At 47.4% G+C, this 17,349-nt stretch overlaps 3 protein-coding genes across 4 annotated transcripts in view; 1 reads left to right on the top strand and 2 right to left on the bottom strand.

The window, feature by feature from the left end:
- LOC140419200 (uncharacterized) overlaps positions 1–16,343 on the bottom strand; it is a 28,023-nt gene extending 11,680 nt beyond the window's left edge. The window contains 4 exon segments of the mRNA XM_072502992.1: positions 8,537–8,541; positions 13,991–14,040; positions 14,043–15,538; positions 16,281–16,343. Of these exon segments, the coding sequence (XP_072359093.1) occupies positions 8,537–8,541; positions 13,991–14,040; positions 14,043–15,216 (1,229 nt within the window). The 5' untranslated portion in view covers positions 15,217–15,538; positions 16,281–16,343.
- The window catches only part of LOC140419186 (uncharacterized), a 76,009-nt gene that overhangs the window by 16,500 nt on the left and 42,160 nt on the right, over positions 1–17,349 (bottom strand). The gene's annotated exons all lie outside the window — the stretch shown is intronic.
- LOC140419187 (uncharacterized) lies at positions 2,182–7,334 on the top strand. Of its 2 annotated transcripts, none has more exons than XM_072502963.1 (2): positions 2,182–4,019; positions 6,844–7,334. In XM_072502963.1, the coding sequence occupies exons 1-2, from the start codon at positions 3,233–3,235 to the stop codon at positions 7,008–7,010; spliced, it is 954 nt and encodes a 317-aa protein (XP_072359064.1). In that variant the 5' UTR covers positions 2,182–3,232; the 3' UTR covers positions 7,011–7,334. The 2 variants fall into 2 exon arrangements, with proteins under 2 accessions (XP_072359064.1, XP_072359063.1); XM_072502962.1 differs by lacking the exon at positions 6,844–7,334 and having other exon boundaries at positions 2,182–2,807; positions 2,895–5,055.

The raw sequence follows: 17,349 nt of genomic DNA, 5'->3' as shown, positions 1-17,349 counted from the left end.
GCATTCAAATGGTCATTGGATAGACATATGGATGATAAGGGAATCGTGTAGATGGGCTTTAGAGTGGTTTCACTGGTCGGCGCAACATCGAGGGCTGAAGGGCCTGTACTGCGCTGTAATGTTCTATGTTCTATATTATATCTGGGGACAGGGCTTCCTAGTCTGTCTGCATGGCTTGGGTAGCATTTATCTCCTTTGTAAAGACAAACAGTTAGTTTTATTTCACTATGAGCAACGTGACAGTTCCTGTGTGAGATTCTCCATCGACTGACCCCGGAATCGCCAAACGCGATTGGGTGGAGAATCGATTCTGACTTTAAAATCATGGGGGGCACAGATTTCATGCCAAATCACAATTATCCATGACCTCGACAGTGGCGTCAATGCATTTCAGAATGCACATACAGTTAGATACCATTTGCATATCATTAGGGTGGCACCGTAGCACAGTGGTTAGCGTTGTTGCTTCACAGCTCCAGGGTCCCAGGTTCAATTGCTGGTGAGGGTCACTGCCTGTGCGGAGTCTGCATGTTCTCCCCTTGTCTGCGTTTGTTTCCTCCGAGTGCTCCGGTTTCCTCCCACAGTCAAACAATGTGCAGGTTAGGTGGATTGGCCATGCTAAATTGCCCTTAGTATCCAAAATCTTGGTTGGGGTTACAGAGATAAGGTGGAGGTATGGGCTTGGGTAGCGTGCTCTTTCCAAGGGCTGCTGCAGACTCGATGGCCCAAATGGCCTCCTTATGCACTGTAAATTCTAGGATTCTATGATTAGTGGGCCTGACCGAGTATTCTCCGGGGCCTCTGTGATTCTCTGCCTAGGATGGGCCAAATTCCTGATGGCGAGGTTCACTTGTGCTTTTAAAAATTATTAAACAGGTCCCGTCGCTGATGAGGGAGAGGGGTTACGGAACGTGTGCAACATCGCCATAGTTCGCTGACAGTTGTGCCGCTGGGTCGGGGCTTCTGCCAGGGTCGGGGGAGTAGCTCGGGATAACCTGGATTTGAGCTGTGGGGTGGACCGGCAGAAAGCGTCATTACCGCAATCTGCAAGGTAACCATACAGCTGTGTATACCGGTGACTGTCCATTGTGAACTTAGGGCCACAGGTCACATGAGACACCCCCCCCCCCCCCCTGGGGCACCACCAGAGGTGCCCTCTGGCCTCAGCTGACTCCTCAGCAGGATGGGCGTGCTCCAGCGCAACCAGTGCCATCTTGTTGGCTGGGATGAATGTGTGTGGGGAGTGTAATGTGTATATGCGGTTGCAGCTTGTCAGCCTCCCGAGTGTCAATCACGCACCCGGCAAATCCCACACTGTTTCTCAATGGCATCGCTTGCATGTTCCATGTGGTGACGGTTCTAGCCCCTCTAAAGTCACTGAATCCGTCCACATTCGGCGCCAGTTTTGCTGTCGTGGAAGTCCATGAATCCTGCCCCTGCATCAATACTTCGTCTCAGGAATGGAGCATCCCACCCACTGTGTCTCAATGGGGCTGGTTTAGCACAGGGCTAAATCGCTGGCTTTTAAAGCAGACCAAGGCAGGCCAGCAGCACGGTTCAATTCCCATACCAGCCTCCCCGAACAGGCGCCGGAATGTGGCGACTCAGGGCTTTTCACAGTAACTTCATTTGAAGCCTACTTGTGACAATAAGCAATTTTCATTTCATTTCATTAAAAGCTCCTTCTACACCTTTAAACAAGTAACGGTAAGTGAGAGCAAACTGATGCCCAGTAACCCAAATACAAATTGTGGACATTCCCTCTCTTCCCTGTTCTTCTGTGAAGTCAGCTCTTCAATTATGTAAACATAGTTTCACATTTCAGAAACAAATGTTGAAATGTTTGCTCCACACCCACAGAGTTTCATCTGTTTAAAGCCACAAACAGAAAGGTCCAGTTTTCTCCTGGAGTTTGAGACAAATCAGCTTTCAAAATGATGCAGTTTCAGCCAATGAGGGAGATCCGGGCTCAGCCCCGCCCCTCATTCATTCTGATTGGTTGGAGAATGAGTAGCTCGTGCTCAGTTCTCCAGTCCCACAACATCTTCCAATTGGTCCTGAACTGTTGTCAATCAGCCGGGCATTGGATCCGGAGCATGCACAGAGCTGGACACCAATGCGCAGGCGTAGTGTCAAAGAGTTTGGAGCATGCGCATTATGATTGATGCCTCGGCCCTTGTTTGTTCCGGAGAAGCGGAGTCAGCGTCAGGCGGTGGGTGGGAGGATTTGGAAACACTTTGTGGATCCGCAAACCCTTCACAATTTGCAGCTGCGGGGCTTCTCTCTCCCGGGAACAGGCCCAGGTTAACGGGCACCATCCTGCTTCAGACACTGGAGGATGGTTCATAGATCATAGAATTTACAGTGCAGAAGGAGGCCATTCGGCCCATCGAGTCTGCACCGGCTCTTGGAAAGAGCACCCTACACAAGGTCCACACCTCTACCCTATCCCCATAACCCAGTAACCCCACCCAACACTAAGGGCAATTTTGGACACTAAGGGCAATTTATCATGGCCAATCCACCTAACCTGCACATCTTTGGACTGTGGGAGGAAACCGGAGCACCCGGAGGAAACCCACGCACACACAGGGAGGATGTGCAGACTCCACACAGACAGTGACCCAAGCCGGAATCGAACCTGGTACCCTGGAGCTGTGAAGCAATTGTGCTATCCACAATGCTACCGTGCTGCCCACTGGTTCACATCAGAGTATGGGGGAGGGGGGGATAATAAATAAGAGCTTACACTTCGCACTCAAATCAATGAGGACTCTGATCTCTGACAAGGAAGGAAACACTGGCAGGTGGGTGGGGAGGATTCACAAACACCCGCTGGAGGCCCCAAACCCCCTGGAATGTCAGTGATGGATTTTGTAAAATTATTTTTACAGGATATTAGCAGAATTTGCAGACATGAAACTCAAACCAAACTTCACATCAAGATGCTTCAGCGATTTGATTCATCAGAATATCATCAGCCTTTGTATACCGAAGGAGAAACGTTTGTTCCATTCTGTCTGTGGAAAAAGATGTGAGCCATCAGTGTGACTGAGAAAGCACCGAGATACGCAAATACCCGAGAGTTTCCAATGTGCTGGATACGGAAAGAGCTTTCACCAGCCTGAAAGAAAAACCACCGCATTCACAGTGAGTAGTCACCCTGTACATATTCTGTGTAAACGAGGCTTCAACATTTCCCAACCTGGAGAAACACAAGGACACTCACATCATGGAGAAACTATTGAAATGTGGGGACTGTGGGAAGGGATATAATTACCCATCTGGATTGGATATTCATCGACGCATTCACACTGGAGAGAGGCCTTACACCTGCACTGTGTGTGGGAAAGGATTTGCTTACTCATCCAGCCTGTATACACATCAGCGTGTTCATACTGGCGAGAGGCCATTCAATTGCCTTGAATGTGGGAAGGGGTGTAATGCTTTATCAAGCCTCCTGATTCACCAGCAAGTTCACTCTGATCAGAGACCATTTCAATGTTCTGATTGTGACAAAAGCTTTAAAAGCACAAAGGACCTGCTGAGACACCAGCGCACTCACATGGAGGTGAGGCCTTTCGCCTGCTCAGTGTGCGGGAAGGGATTCACTCAGTCATCCCACCTTCTAACACACCAACTTGTTCACTCTGATAAGAGACGTTTTCAATGCTCGCTCTGTGAGAAGTGTTTTAAAAGTAAAAATGATTTACAAGCCCATCAACGCACTCACACTGGGGAGAAGCCATTCACCTGCTCTCTCTGTCAGAGGAGATTTGGACGTTTATCCCAGCTACAGACACACCAGCGAGTTCACTCTGATCAGAGACCATTTCAATGTTCTGATTGTGAGAAGAGCTTTAAAAGCAAACAGGATCTGGTGATGCACCAGCGAGTTCACACTGGAGAGAGGCCATTCACCTGCTCTGTGTGTGGGAAGGGATTCACCCATTCATCCCACCGTCTGAGACACCAGCGCGTTCACACTGGAGAGAGGCCGTTCATTTGCTCTGTGTGTGGTAAGGGATTTGCTGATTCACCCCACCTTCTGCTACATGAGCGAATTCACACTGGAGAAAGACCTTTCACTTGCTCCATGTGTGGAAAGGGATTCACTCAGCCATCCCAGCTCACTGTACATCAACTTGTTCACACTGAGCAGAGACCTTTTAAATGTTCTGACTGTGAGAAGAGCTTTAAGAGCACTAAGGACCTTCTGAGACACCAACAAGGTCACACTGGGGAGAGGTCATTCACCTGTTCCATGTGTGGGAAGAGATTTGTTCAGTCATCCCACCTGCTTAGACACCAGCAGGTTCACACAGGAGAGAGGTCATTCACCTGCTCCATATGTGGGAAGAGATTTGCTCGGTCATCCAATCTGCTGAGACACCAGCGAGTTCACAAGTCACTGCAGAGGTTAGATTCTGCTGTTGCTGCTGCTGCTAATACAATGCAGGACTGAACCATGTTAATTCGGTTATTGAGAGGCTAGATTGGGCACTTCGATAATCTCAGTGCAATCAGGCAGAATCAACATGATTTTGTGCAAGGGAAATCATGTTTGACCAATTTAGTAAAGTTAATTGAGGAAGTAACAAGCGATGTGGATAAAGGGGGACCTGTGGATGTGTGTATTTAGATTTCCAGCAGGCACTTGACAAGGTGCCACATAAAAGTTCAATCCACAAAATAAAAGCTCATTCTGTCGTTGGTAACAGCATCAACAGAGGCTTGGTTAGCGAACAGGAAACATTGAGAAGTTTAAAAATTGTCATTTTTGGACTGGTAAGATGTAACCTGTGGAGTGCCACAGGGGTCAGGACTGGGCCTCAACTATTTTCAGGACTTGGTTGACAGGATCAAAAGTATGGTTGCAGAATTTGCTGTTGCTACAAAGGTATGGAGGAAGGTAAGTTGTGAGTGACCATAAGGAGTCTGTAAAGGGTGCAGATAGGCTAAATAAGTGAGCAACAATTTGGCAGATTGAGCATAATGTGGGGAAATGTGAACTTGTCCACTTTGGCAGGAAGAATAAAAAAGCAACATATTGGATTGAATTTGTTTATTGTCATGTGTACCGAGATACAGCGAAAAATATTGTTCTGCGCACAGCTCAGGCAGATCATTCTGTACATGAAAAGAAAATACATAGGGCAACCATAAAATACACAATGTAAATACATCATCACACAGACATCGGGTGAAGCATGCAGAGTGTAGTACTACTCATTCAGAAAGCTGTGTGAAGGGAATGTAAAAGAGAAAGGTTAGTGTTAGTGTTAGAATTAAGTTTTAAGAGATTAGTCTGATTATCGGAGATGTAAGAAGAGGATCTGTGTGAGAGAGCTCGCAGAGAGTCGCCACGTTCCGGCGCCATCTTGCATTGCTTGTTTAAATGCACAGAGATTGCAGCTCCGAGGTACAGAGGGATCGAGGTGTATTGGGGCATGAATCAGGACCAGTTACTCTGCATATACAGTACACGATTGGGAAGGTAAAGGGAGTGTTGCTGTTTATTGCAAGGGGAAAGTACTGCAGTTGTACAGGGTATTGGTGAGACCACATGCAAAGTACTCTGTACGATTTTGGTCTCCTTATTGAAGAAAGGACATAATTTCATTCGAAACTGGTCAGAAAAGGTTCACTTGACTGGATGAGGGGGTTATCATAGGAGGACAACTTGGACACGCTGTGCCTGTATCCACTTGAGTTTGGAAGAATGAGAGGGAATCTGATTGAAACATATGGGGCTGGATTCTCCCATTCTGGGATTATATCCCCACGCCGGCATGGGAATGGTGGTGTAAAACGGCTACCGATTCCCCGTTTTGCTGGGGGCTAGCATGTCGGCTGCGTAGAGCACCCGGCTCTAGCTGCCAATATGCCCTGGAGATTTGCCAGGTCTGTGGCCGCATAGGCGCACAGCGGCGGCCGCGCCGTGCTACATGGCAGAGGCCACTCGCGGACCTGGCCTGCAAAATAATGCCCCCCCTTTGACTGGCTCGCACGCTCCGGACCACCCCCATAGTGCCCCCAGCCCCAAGTAAAGAACCCCCTGCCCAAGGATCAGCCCTCCCCTGACTGTGCCAGCGCTGGACTGAGTCCGCAGCCACCATGCCGAGTTCTCAACAGGATGGGACCACACGCGACCCACACCATCAGGAACTTGGCTGGTCGGGGGCGGAGCATCAGGAGGCGGACCTCAGGCAAAGTTCTGAGGCCATCGATACGTGGCGCGGCGTACCATTGTGATTTAACAGTGATTGATAAAGGTTCAGCATAACTTATCTGCTTTTTAAAAATAAATTTAGAGTACCCAATTCATTTTTTCAAATTATGGGGCAATTTAAGGTGGCCAATCCATCTATCCTGCACATCTTTGGGTTGTGGGAGTGAACCCACGCAGACACGGGGAGAATGTGCAAACTCCACACGGACAGTGACCCAGAGCTGGGATCGAACCTGGGACCTCAGCGCCGTGAGGCAGAAATGCTAACCACTGTGCCACTGTGCTGCCCACCTTACCTGCTTTTAACTCAATGGCTCTACTGGAAGGCTACATGTTATCCGTGTCTGCGTGGGTTTCCTCCGCGTGTTCAGATTTCTTTCCAAAAGTCCCGAAAGACGTGCTTCTTAGGTGAATTAGACATTCTGAATTCTTCCTGAGTGTACCCGAACAGGGACCGGTGTGTGGCGACGAGGGGAGTTTCACAGTAACTTCATTACAGTGTTAATGTAAGTCGACTTGTGACACTAATAAAGATTATTATTAATATCCACCTTTTAAAATGTGCAATCAATTTTTAACTCTCTTTATTTCTTTAATATTAATCAGTGCAGACGGGCTGTGGTGTAACCCTGTGTGTGGAGTTTGTCTCATGGTGGTAACATGGAACATCGAGGTGATAGAAGAACCCAGACCGTGGATATCTGAAGAACTGCATTGTGGGCTCAAAATGCAAAGCATGATGGACAATTTAGTCAAGTCACAGCCTTGCCAGAATTAGCAATGGCTGCAAAATGAATTGAATTGTGCAGGAGAACTAGCCTCAAACTGTGAGAAAGATGTGTTTGTTTTGAGGTGATAAAGGTCTCTGTACCAATCTGGGGATTGATAACAGTGTCAGAAGTAACAAAGTGGAGTCAGGCTGACTCGATTCCATCAGGCATCACCTTGTAAGAGGCCCAGGCCATGAGAACAAGGGAGAAGGCAATGATGGCATTGAAACCCAATGAAATGGGCTAAAAACAGGTCTTGCCTAATATTTTCTATTCCTTTATGGAGGTCAAAGCCCATTTATTCCTGTGAATGAATAAAACAAAGGTGTGTGCCTCTGTCTAAGTCACCATTTATTGCCCATCCCTAATTGCCCTTGAGAAGGTGGTGGTGAGCTGACGTCTTGAACTGCTGCAGTCCCTATGGTGTCACCCACAGTGTGGTTAGGGAGGAAGTACCAGGATTCTGACCCGGGGCAGTGAAGGAACAGTGATATATTTCCACAGCAAGATGGTGAGTGTTACAATCCCAGTGATGTAATAACTGGATGGGAAGATCCCAGAATGGAACCCTGGCTAAAAAGACTGTAACTTTGTTTAGAAAATGTGGAGGAACAGAGCACAGGATTGCCAATTAGCTTTCACCAACAAAAACATTCATTAAACATGAAAGGTCTCACTGTGATACAATACTCCTTCACTCCTCCTTATCTTCACAAACGTGCACAGTTTTCAAGGACAACACAGGTTACAACATATCTTTTACTATAATGTTCTCAGTGGACACACCGTGCCTTTGAACGCACAGGTTATCCATGAACAGACAACCACCGCTCCCCCACACTGCTAGTGTCACACGGGAGGGTTTAAACTAGTATGGCAGGGGGGTGGGCATGGGAGCAATAGGTCAGAAGGTGAAAGCATTGAGGGAGTACTAGGGAATAGGGCCAGTATGGCTCTGAGGAAGAGCAGACAGGAAGATGTTGCTGAAAACAGCTGGTCTGATGGCCTGAAGTGCATATGTTTTAATGCAAGAAGTATACCAGGTAAGGCAGATGAACTTAGAGCTTGGATTAGTACTTGGAACTATAATGTTCTTACCATTACAGAGACCCGGTTGAGGGAAGGACAGGATTGGCAGCTAAATGTTCCAGGATTTAGATGTTTCAGGCAGGATAGAGGGGGATGTAAAAGGGGTGCCGGAGTTGCGCTACTGGTTAGGGAGAATATCACAGCTGTACTACGGGAGGACACCTCAGAGGGCAGCGAGGCTATATGGGTAGAGATGCAATCACAATGTTGGTGGTTTACTGCAGGTCTCCCAACAGCCAGCGGGAGATAGAGGAGCAGATAGGTAGACAGATTTTGGAAACAAGTAAAAACAACAGGGTTGGTGTGATGGGAGACTTCAACTTCCCCAATATTGACTGGGACTCACTTAGTGCCAGGGGCTTAGACGGGGCAGAGTTTGTAAGGAGCATCCAGGAGGGCTTCTTAAAACAATATGTAGATAGTCCAACTAGGGAAGGGGCTATACTGGACCTGGTATTCGAGAATGAGCCCGGCCAGGTGGTAGAAGTTTCAGTAGGGGAGCATTTCGGGAACAGTGACCACAACTCAGTAAGTTCTAAAGTGCTGGTGGACAAGGATAAAAGTGGTCCTAGGGTGAATGTGCTAAATTGGGGGAAGGCTAATTATAACAATATTAGGCGGGAATTGAAGAACCTAGATTGGGGGCGGATGTTTAAGGGTAAATCAACATCTGACATGTGGGAGGCTTTCAAATGTCAGTTGAAAGGAATTCAGGACCGGCATGCTCCTGTGTGGAAGGATAAATACGGCAAATTTCGGGAACCTTGGATAACGAGAGATATTGTAGGCCTCATCAAAAAGAAAAAGGAGGCATTTGTCAGGGCTAGAAGGCTGGGAAAGACTAAGCCTGTGTGGAATATAAGGAAAGTAGGAAGAAACTTAAGCAAGGAGTCAGGACGGCTAGAAGGGGTCACAAAAAGTAATTGGCAAATAGGGTTAAGGAAAATCCCAAGGCTTTCTACATGTACATAAAAAGCAAGAGGGTAGCCAGGTAAAGGGTTGGCCCACTGAAGGAGAGGCAAGGGAATCTATGTGTGGAGCCAGAGGAAAGGGTGAGGTATTAAATGAATACTTTGCATCAGTATTCACCAAAGAGAAGGAATTGGTGGATGTTGAGTCTGGAGAAAGGTGTGTAGATAGCCTGGATCACATTGAGATCCAAAAAGACGAGGTGTTAGGCGTCTTGAAAAATAGTAAGGTAGATAAGTCCCCAGGGCCTGATGGGATCTACCCCAGAATACTGAAGGAGTCTAGAGAGGAAAATGCTGAGGCCTTGACAGAAATCTTTGGATCCTCACTGTCTTCAGGTCATGTCCCGGAGGACTGGAGAATAGCCAATGTTGTTCCTTTGTTTAAGAAGGATAATCCAGGGAACTACAGACCGGTGAGCCTTACATCAGTGGTAGGGAAATTACTGGAGAGAATTCTTCGAGGCAGGATCTACTCCTATTTGGAAGCAAATGGACGTATTAGCGAGAGACAGCATGGTTTTGTGAAGGGGAGGTTGGATCTCACTAACTTTTTAAAAATAACTTTAGAGTACCCAATTCATTTTTTCCAACTAAGGGAAAATTTAGCATGTTCAATCCACCTATCCTGCACATCTTTGGGTTGTGGGAGCGAAATCCACGCAAACACAGGGAGAATGTGCAAACTCCACACGGACAGTGACCCAGAGCCGGGATCGAACCTGGGACCTCGGCGCCGTGAGACTGCAGTGCTACCACTGCGCCACCGTGCTGCCCCGGGTCTCACTAACTTGATAGAGTTTTTCGAAGAGGTCACAAAGATGATTGATACAGGTAGGACAGTGGATGTTGTCTATATGGACTTCAGTAAGGCCTTTGACAAAGTCCCTCATGGTAGACTGATACCAATGGTGAAGTCACACGGGATCAGGGGTGAGCTGGCAAGATGGATACAGAACTGGCTAGGTCATAGAAGGCAAAGAGTAGCAATGGAAGGGTGCTTTTCTAATTGGAGGGCTGTGACTAGTGGTGTTCCGCAGGGATCAGTGCTGGGACCTTTGCTGTTTGTAGTATATATAAATGATTTGGAGGAAAATGTAACTGGTCTGATTTGTAAGTTTGCAGATGACACAAAGATTGGTGAAATTGCGGATAGCGATGAGGACTGTCAGAGGATACAACAGGATTTAGATTGTTTGGAGACTTGGGCGGAGAGATGGCAGATGGAGTTTAATCCGGACAAATGTGAGGAAATGCATTTTGCAAGGTCTAATGCAGGTAGGAAATATACAGTGAATGGTAGAACCCTCAAGAGTATTGAAAGTCAGAGAGATCTAGGTGTACAGGTCCACAGGTCACTGAAAGGGGCAACACAGGTGATGAAGGTAGTCAAGAAGGCATACGGCATGCTTGCCTTCATTGGCCGGGGCATTGAGTATAGGAATTGGTAAGTCATGTTGCAGCTGGAGAGAACCTTAGTTAGGCCACACTTGGAGTATAGTGTTCAATTCTGGTCGCCACACTACCAGAAGGATGTGAAGGACTTTAGAGAGGGTGCAGAAGAGATTTACCAGGATGTTGCCTGGTATGGAGGGCATTAGCTATGAGGAGCGGTTGAATAAACTCGGTTTGTTCTCACTGGAATGACGGAGGTTGAGGGGCGACCTGATCGAGGTGTATAAAATTATGAGGGGCATAGACAGAGTGGATAGTCAGAGGCTTTTCCCCAGGGTAGAGAGGTCAATTACTAGGGGGCATAGGTTTAAGGTGCGAGGGGCAAGGTTTAGAGGGGATGTACGAGGCAAGTTTTTTTACACAGAGGGTACTGGAACTCGTTGCCGGAGGAGGTGGTGGAAGCAGGGACGATAGTGACATTTAAGGGGCATCTTGACAAATACATGAATAGGATGGGAATAGAGGGATACGGACCCAGGAAGTGTAGAAGATTGTAGTTTAGACGGGCAGCATGGTCGGCACAGGCTTGGAGGGCCGAAGGTCCTGTTCCTGTGCTGTACTTTTCTTTGTTCTTTGTTCTGTTCCTGCACAGAATACTGAATCAAACCCACTGAAATCTATACTCGATTTTAATATTTAACAACACAAATACAGATCACTTAAAACTATCTCTGTTTTCCTGACATGAGTGACTTGGAGGTGAATGCCTAGGTGGAGGTGTTCTCATGTATCTGCTGTCCTCGTCTTTCTACCTTCTAATTGGGTGATACTGTCGCACAATGGTTAGCACTATTGTTTCACAGCGCCAGGGACCCGGGTTCAATTCCCTGTTTGAATTCCCGGTTTGGGTCACTGTCTGTGCTGAGTCTGCATGTTCTCCCCGTGTTTGGATGGGTTTCCTCCGGGTGCTCCGGTTTCCTCCCACAAGTCCCGAAAGATGTGCTGTTAGGTGAATTGGACATTCTGAATTCTCCCTCAGTGTACCCAAACAGACGCCGGAATGTGGCGACTAGGGGATTTTCACAGTAACTTCATTGCAGTGTTAATGTAAGCCTACTTGTGACACTAATAAAGATTTTTATCATTAATTGGCAGACGTTGTGAGTTTGGAAATTGCTGCTGAAGGAGCCTTGGTGGGTTTCTGCAGCACATCTTGTAGATGGTACACGCAGCCACCATTGTACATCAGTGGTGGGGGCAGTGAATGAGGAAAAGATGCCAATCAAGTGGGTTGATTTGTTCTGAGTTTTGCCAAGCTTCTTGAGTGCAGTTGGAGCTGCACTCATCCAGGCAAGGGGAGAGTATTCCATCACACTCCTGACTTCGTCCTTGGAGATGCCGGACAGGCTTTGGGGAGTCAGGAGGTGAGATAGTCACCACAGGATTGCTAGCCTGTGACCTGCTCTTGCAGCCATAATATGTATGTGGCTAGTCCAATTCAGCTTCTGGTCAATGGCAACCTCCAAGGTGTAGTGGGGGATTCAGCCATTGAATGTCAAGGGGTAATGGTCAGATACTCTTTTGTTGGAGATTGGATTGGATTTATTGTCACGTGTACTGAGGTACAGTGAAAAGTATTGTTCTGCGTACAGTCCAGACAGAATGTTCAAAAGATGGAAAAAACATATGACATACGTAAATACACAATGTAAATACATAGACACAGGCACCAGGTGAAGCATATGGAGTGAGTACTACTCAGTAGAGAAGGTGTGTGGAGCGATCAGTTCAGTCCACAAGAGGGCTATTGAGGAGTCTGGTAACAGCAGGGAAGAAGCTTTTTTTGAACCTGTTAGTGCGTGTTCTCAGACGATCGTATCTCCTGGCCGATAGAAGAGGTTGGAAGAGAGAATAACCCGGGCGGGAGGGGTCTTTGATTATGCTTCCCGCTTTCCCAAGGCAGCAGGGGTGTAGATGGAATCAATGGATGGGAGGAGGTTTCGCCAGATGGACTGGACTGTGTTCATGATTCTCTGTAGTTTCTTATGGTCTTGGGCCTTGTCTGGTCATTGTCTGTCTGGCAATTGTGTGGCCCATGTTTCCTTCCCACTCATCAGCCCAAGCCTGGACATTGTCCAGGTCTTGCTGCATTTGGACATGGACTGTGCCAGTATCTGAGGAGCTGTGAATGGTGCTGAATATTGTGCAGTGATCTGCAAACATCCCCACTTCTGACATTATGATGAAAAGAAGGTAATTGATCAAGTAGCTGAAGATGTTGGGACCAAGGACACTACCCTGAGGAACTCCTTCAGTGATGTTCAGGAGGTGAGATAATTGACCTCAACAACCACAACCATCTTCCTTTGTGCCAGGATGGGCTGAGTGCCCTCCATCTCTGCTGACTGTGATATAAAGAGAGGAATTTCAGCTGCTCCAGTCACTCCAACTAACTGAAGTTGCTCATTCCTGGTGTCCTCATAAATCTCCTCTGCAATCTCTCTGAGAAAGTCACATCTTTCCGAAAGTGTGGGGCCCATATATCGGGTCCCATTACAGAGGGATAGAATTGAAAAGCAGGGAGGTTTTGCTTAACTGGTTTTAAACCAGGGTTAGACTACACTGGGAGCTCTGTCAACATTGGTGATCGCTATTTAGAAAAAGGAAATAGACACTGGAGAAGGTGCAACAAGTGTTCACAAGAATAATATTTAACCCTCAGGAAAGGTTGCGGCTGCCTTTCACTAGAAAGGAGATGACTGAAGGGTGATCTGATGGGAGTCTTTAAGATTATGCAGGCGTTCAATAATTTCAGTAGAAACCTCTTTAACCTAGGGCAGCACTGTGGCGCAGTGGTTAGCACTGCTGCCTCACGGCGCCGAGGTCCCAGGTTCGATCCCGGCTCTGGGTCACTATCCGTATGGAGTTTGCACATTCTCACCTTGTTTCCATGAGTTTTGCCCCAAGAACCCAAAGATGTGCAGGGTAGGTGGATTGGCCGCATATTACCCCTTAATTGGGAAAAATGAATTGGGTACTCTAAAATTTTTTAAAACGAGGTTGAGATGAACAGCGTGATACATTGAACGTAAAGCAAGATACATCCATGAGGGAGAAAGGAATAGAAGGAGATGCTGATGGTGGAGATGAAGAGGGAGGGTGGAGGATCATGTGTCGCATAAATACTGACACAGACCAAATGAGCCGACTGGCCTGGCCCTGTGCTGTAGACTCAATGCAACAGCGACAAATGTATTTATTTTAGGACTACCTGTAGTGCAATTAAAAACACTATTTACTGTCCAGGATAAAATGAATGTCCTTCAGCAGCTTTTGTGGATCATTTCAGTGGAAATGTGCTCTCCCAGGCTCAGCATCAGCCCACTGGAAGCAAAGTCTGACACCAGCCAGTCCAGCAGAAAGAAACCCTCCAACTCTCCTACTTCACCAAGTGTCAGAAAGAACATGGTTCAGTCCTGGATGTGATTCACAGCAGCAAAAACAGCAGAATCCAGTCCCAGTCATCACTTAGCGACTTGCTGGTGTCTCAGCAAGTGGGATGACTGAGTAAATCCCTTTGCGAATCCTTGTGAACCTGCTGGTGTGTCTGCAGATGGGATGACTGAATGAATCCCTTCCCACACTCAGAGCAAGTGAATGGCCTCGCCCCAGTGTGAACTTGCTGGTGACTCTGCAGATCAGATGAAAGAGCGAATCCCTTCCCACACTCAGAGCAGGTGAATGGTCTCTCCCTGGTGTGAATGCGTTGATGTGCCTGCAGGTTGGCTGAACGAGTGAATCCCTTCCCACATTCAGAGCAGGAGAATGGCCTCTCCCCAGTGTGAACTTGCTGGTGATTCTGCAGGTCCGATAACAGAATGAATCCCCTCCCACACTCAGGGCAGGTGAACGTCCTCTCCCTGGTGTGAACCTCCTGGTGTGACACTAGGTGAGATGATTGAATAAAACGCTTCCCACACTCTGAGCATGTGAAAGGCCTCTCCCTGCTGTGAACCCCCTGATGTGATGTTAGGTGGGATGATTGAATAAAACGTTTCCCACACTCGGGGCAGTTGAATGGCCTCTCCCTAGTGTGGACTCCCTGGTGTGTCACTAGGTGCGATAATTGAATAAAACGCTTCCCACACTCTGAGCAGGTGAATGGCCTCTCCCTGGTGTGGATGCCCTGATGTGTCACTAGGTGTGAGGATTGAATAAAACACTTCCCACACTCGGGGCAGTGGAACGGCCTCTCCCGAGTGTGGACTCGCTGGTGTATCAGCAGGTGGGATGACTGAGTGAAACCCTTTCCACACTCGGGGCAGGTGAACGGTCGCTCCCCTGTGTGAACTTGTTGGTGATTCAGAAGATCAGATGAATGATTGAATTGTTTCCCACACTTCGAGCAGCTGAACGGCTTCTCCCCGGTGTGAACTTGCTGGTGTGTCAGCAGGTGGGATGACTGAGTGAATCCCTTCCCACACTCAGAGCAGATGTACGGCCTCTCCCTAGTGTGAACTTGCTGGTGATTCCACAGGTCAGATGACTGGAGAAATCCCTTCCCACACTCCGAGCAGATGAACGGCCTTTCCACAGTGTGACTGCAGTGATGAATCTTGAGGGCAGATGGGGAGCAGTCGCCTTCCCCACACTTGGAGCAGGCGAATGGTCTCTCCCCACTGTGAACAGGTTTATGAGTTTCCAGTGCAGACGGGATACGGCTATCCTTCCCACAGTCCTCACCTTCCCGTGGCTTCTCCATGCTGCGGGTGTTCTTGTGTCTTTCCAAGTTTGACAATCAGTTAAAGCCTGGTCCACACACACAGCATGTGTACGGTCTCTTCCCCGCTGTAAATGGTGTATAATTGGTTAAAGCCCTTTCCACAGTCAGTGCACTGGACACACTCACTCAGATCTGTGTTTCTTAGTGCCTTTCCAGTCATACTGATGTGACGGCCAAAACAGACAATTTATCCTTCGAGATTCAAAGATTGATGGCATTCAGATTCTGGTCATTCGAGTGGCTCTGTTAAGTCTTGATGCATTTTGAGATTTCTGGCTGCAAATCCTTCCCTTCTGACATCCTGTAAAAGGAGTTTACAAAAGTCTTCACTAAGTACAGGACAGAAATTCAGAACAGACAATGCTAGTTTCTGTAAAATATTCCTCTCCCTTGCCCCTGAATCCCACATCTCCATCCCACAAATTCTTCCCGCATTCTCACTATGGTTGGAAATGTATAACTTAGTTACAGCATTATATCTCTAGACTAGAAATAATTAGCACTTTATTACTTAAACAAAATACTCTAATATGTACCATATTACAAAACTGGACATATCAGTGTCCTATATTGATTTTCTATCCCCTCGGGGCATCATGGTGGTGTAGTGTTAGCACTGCTGCCTCACGGCACCGAGGACCCAGGTTCAATCCCGGCCCCGGGTCACTGTCGGGGATGGGTTTGCATATTCTCCCCGTGTCTGCGTGGGTTTTGCCCCCACAACCCAAAAAGATGTGCAGGTTAGGTGAATTGGCCATGCTAAATTGTCCTTTAATTGGAAAAAAAAAGAACTGGGTGCTCTAAATTTAAAAAAAAAATACTGTCCCCTTAAACGTCAGCCATCTCTGTGGATGCCAGCCCTTGTGAACATTAGGAAAGAGACCATCCTTTTAACCAGACAAATAAATGTGTCAAGCTGGGCCAACCTTCCCAGAGTCTGCACTCTCCCTGGATTCACTTTGTTTCACTTCAGTTCCTGCAAGTCAACAATTTAACCGCGGAATGAGTAACTGGAAAGGGGGAGAAGACAGTGTTTCACTCACAGATTTGGAGACATGAGGAGGTTTACTCTTCTGTGAAGCTTAATCTGAATGCACACAAAGCCGTGCTCTGATTGGCTGGAGGAATAAAGTTCTTCCGGTCTCCCGACAATTGCCATTGGTCAATGCCCCACACGAAGACAATGGGAAAGCGGAAATTACGTCACCTGGGAGACACTTTGACTCCAAATCACACTCAACTGTTGACCAATAGAAAGCGCAAATCTCCGCACATGCGCAACCCTTCCTCTGGTGAACATGCGCAATTCCGACCGCACATCCATGCGGTGAATGGAGCGGTTTCCCCGGCGCGGAGGCTTGTGGGAGCTGGAGCCGCCATTGCTCGTTTGGAACCCAGTGTCTGAACTCCTGGCACTGGGGGATAGGTGGTCGGGAGATGGCGCAGTGAACCCACCCGGACAGAAAATTCATGTGGGTCGTCACTGGAGTTAATTATGACTCCCGTTCAGCAAAAATTGTTAAATTCAGGTGTTAAGATTTAGACATCAGAGTGACATATTAGGGAGGTAAATAGCTGGGTGTGAAATAGAATCCGAGTCAGCAGCATTGGGGAGGAGAACTGGGCAAAAATTAGGAGGATGGCCAAAAGAATTAGGGCTACAATTGATAGGGAGGAGGTTGTCTATGGATAGTTTAGAGAGAGGAGAATTTGATTTGGTTTATTATTGTCACATGTATTAGTAAGAAGTCTTACAACACCAGGTTAAAGTCCAACAGGTTTGTTTCGATGTCACTAGCTTTCAGAGCGCTGCTCCTTCCTCAAGTGAATGAAGAGGTATGTTCCAGAAACATATATATAGACAGATTCAAAAATGCCAGACAATGCTTGGAATGCGAGCATTAGCCGGTGATTAAATCTTTACAGATCCAGAGATGGGGTAACCCCAGGTTAAAGAGGTGTGAATTGTGTAAAGCCAGGACAGTTGGTAGGATTTTGCAGGCCAGATGGTAGGGGATGAATGTAATGCGACATGAATGCCAGGTCCCGGTTGAGGCCGCACTCATGTGTGTGGAACTTGGCTATAAGTTTCTGCTCGGCGATTCTGCGTTG

This window comes from Scyliorhinus torazame, chromosome 5, assembly GCF_047496885.1.
Source record: "Scyliorhinus torazame isolate Kashiwa2021f chromosome 5, sScyTor2.1, whole genome shotgun sequence".
Lineage (NCBI taxonomy): Eukaryota > Metazoa > Chordata > Chondrichthyes > Carcharhiniformes > Scyliorhinidae > Scyliorhinus > Scyliorhinus torazame.
The sequence above is the reverse complement of the archived record's forward strand: the minus strand, read 5'-3'. Positions and strand labels throughout refer to the sequence as shown.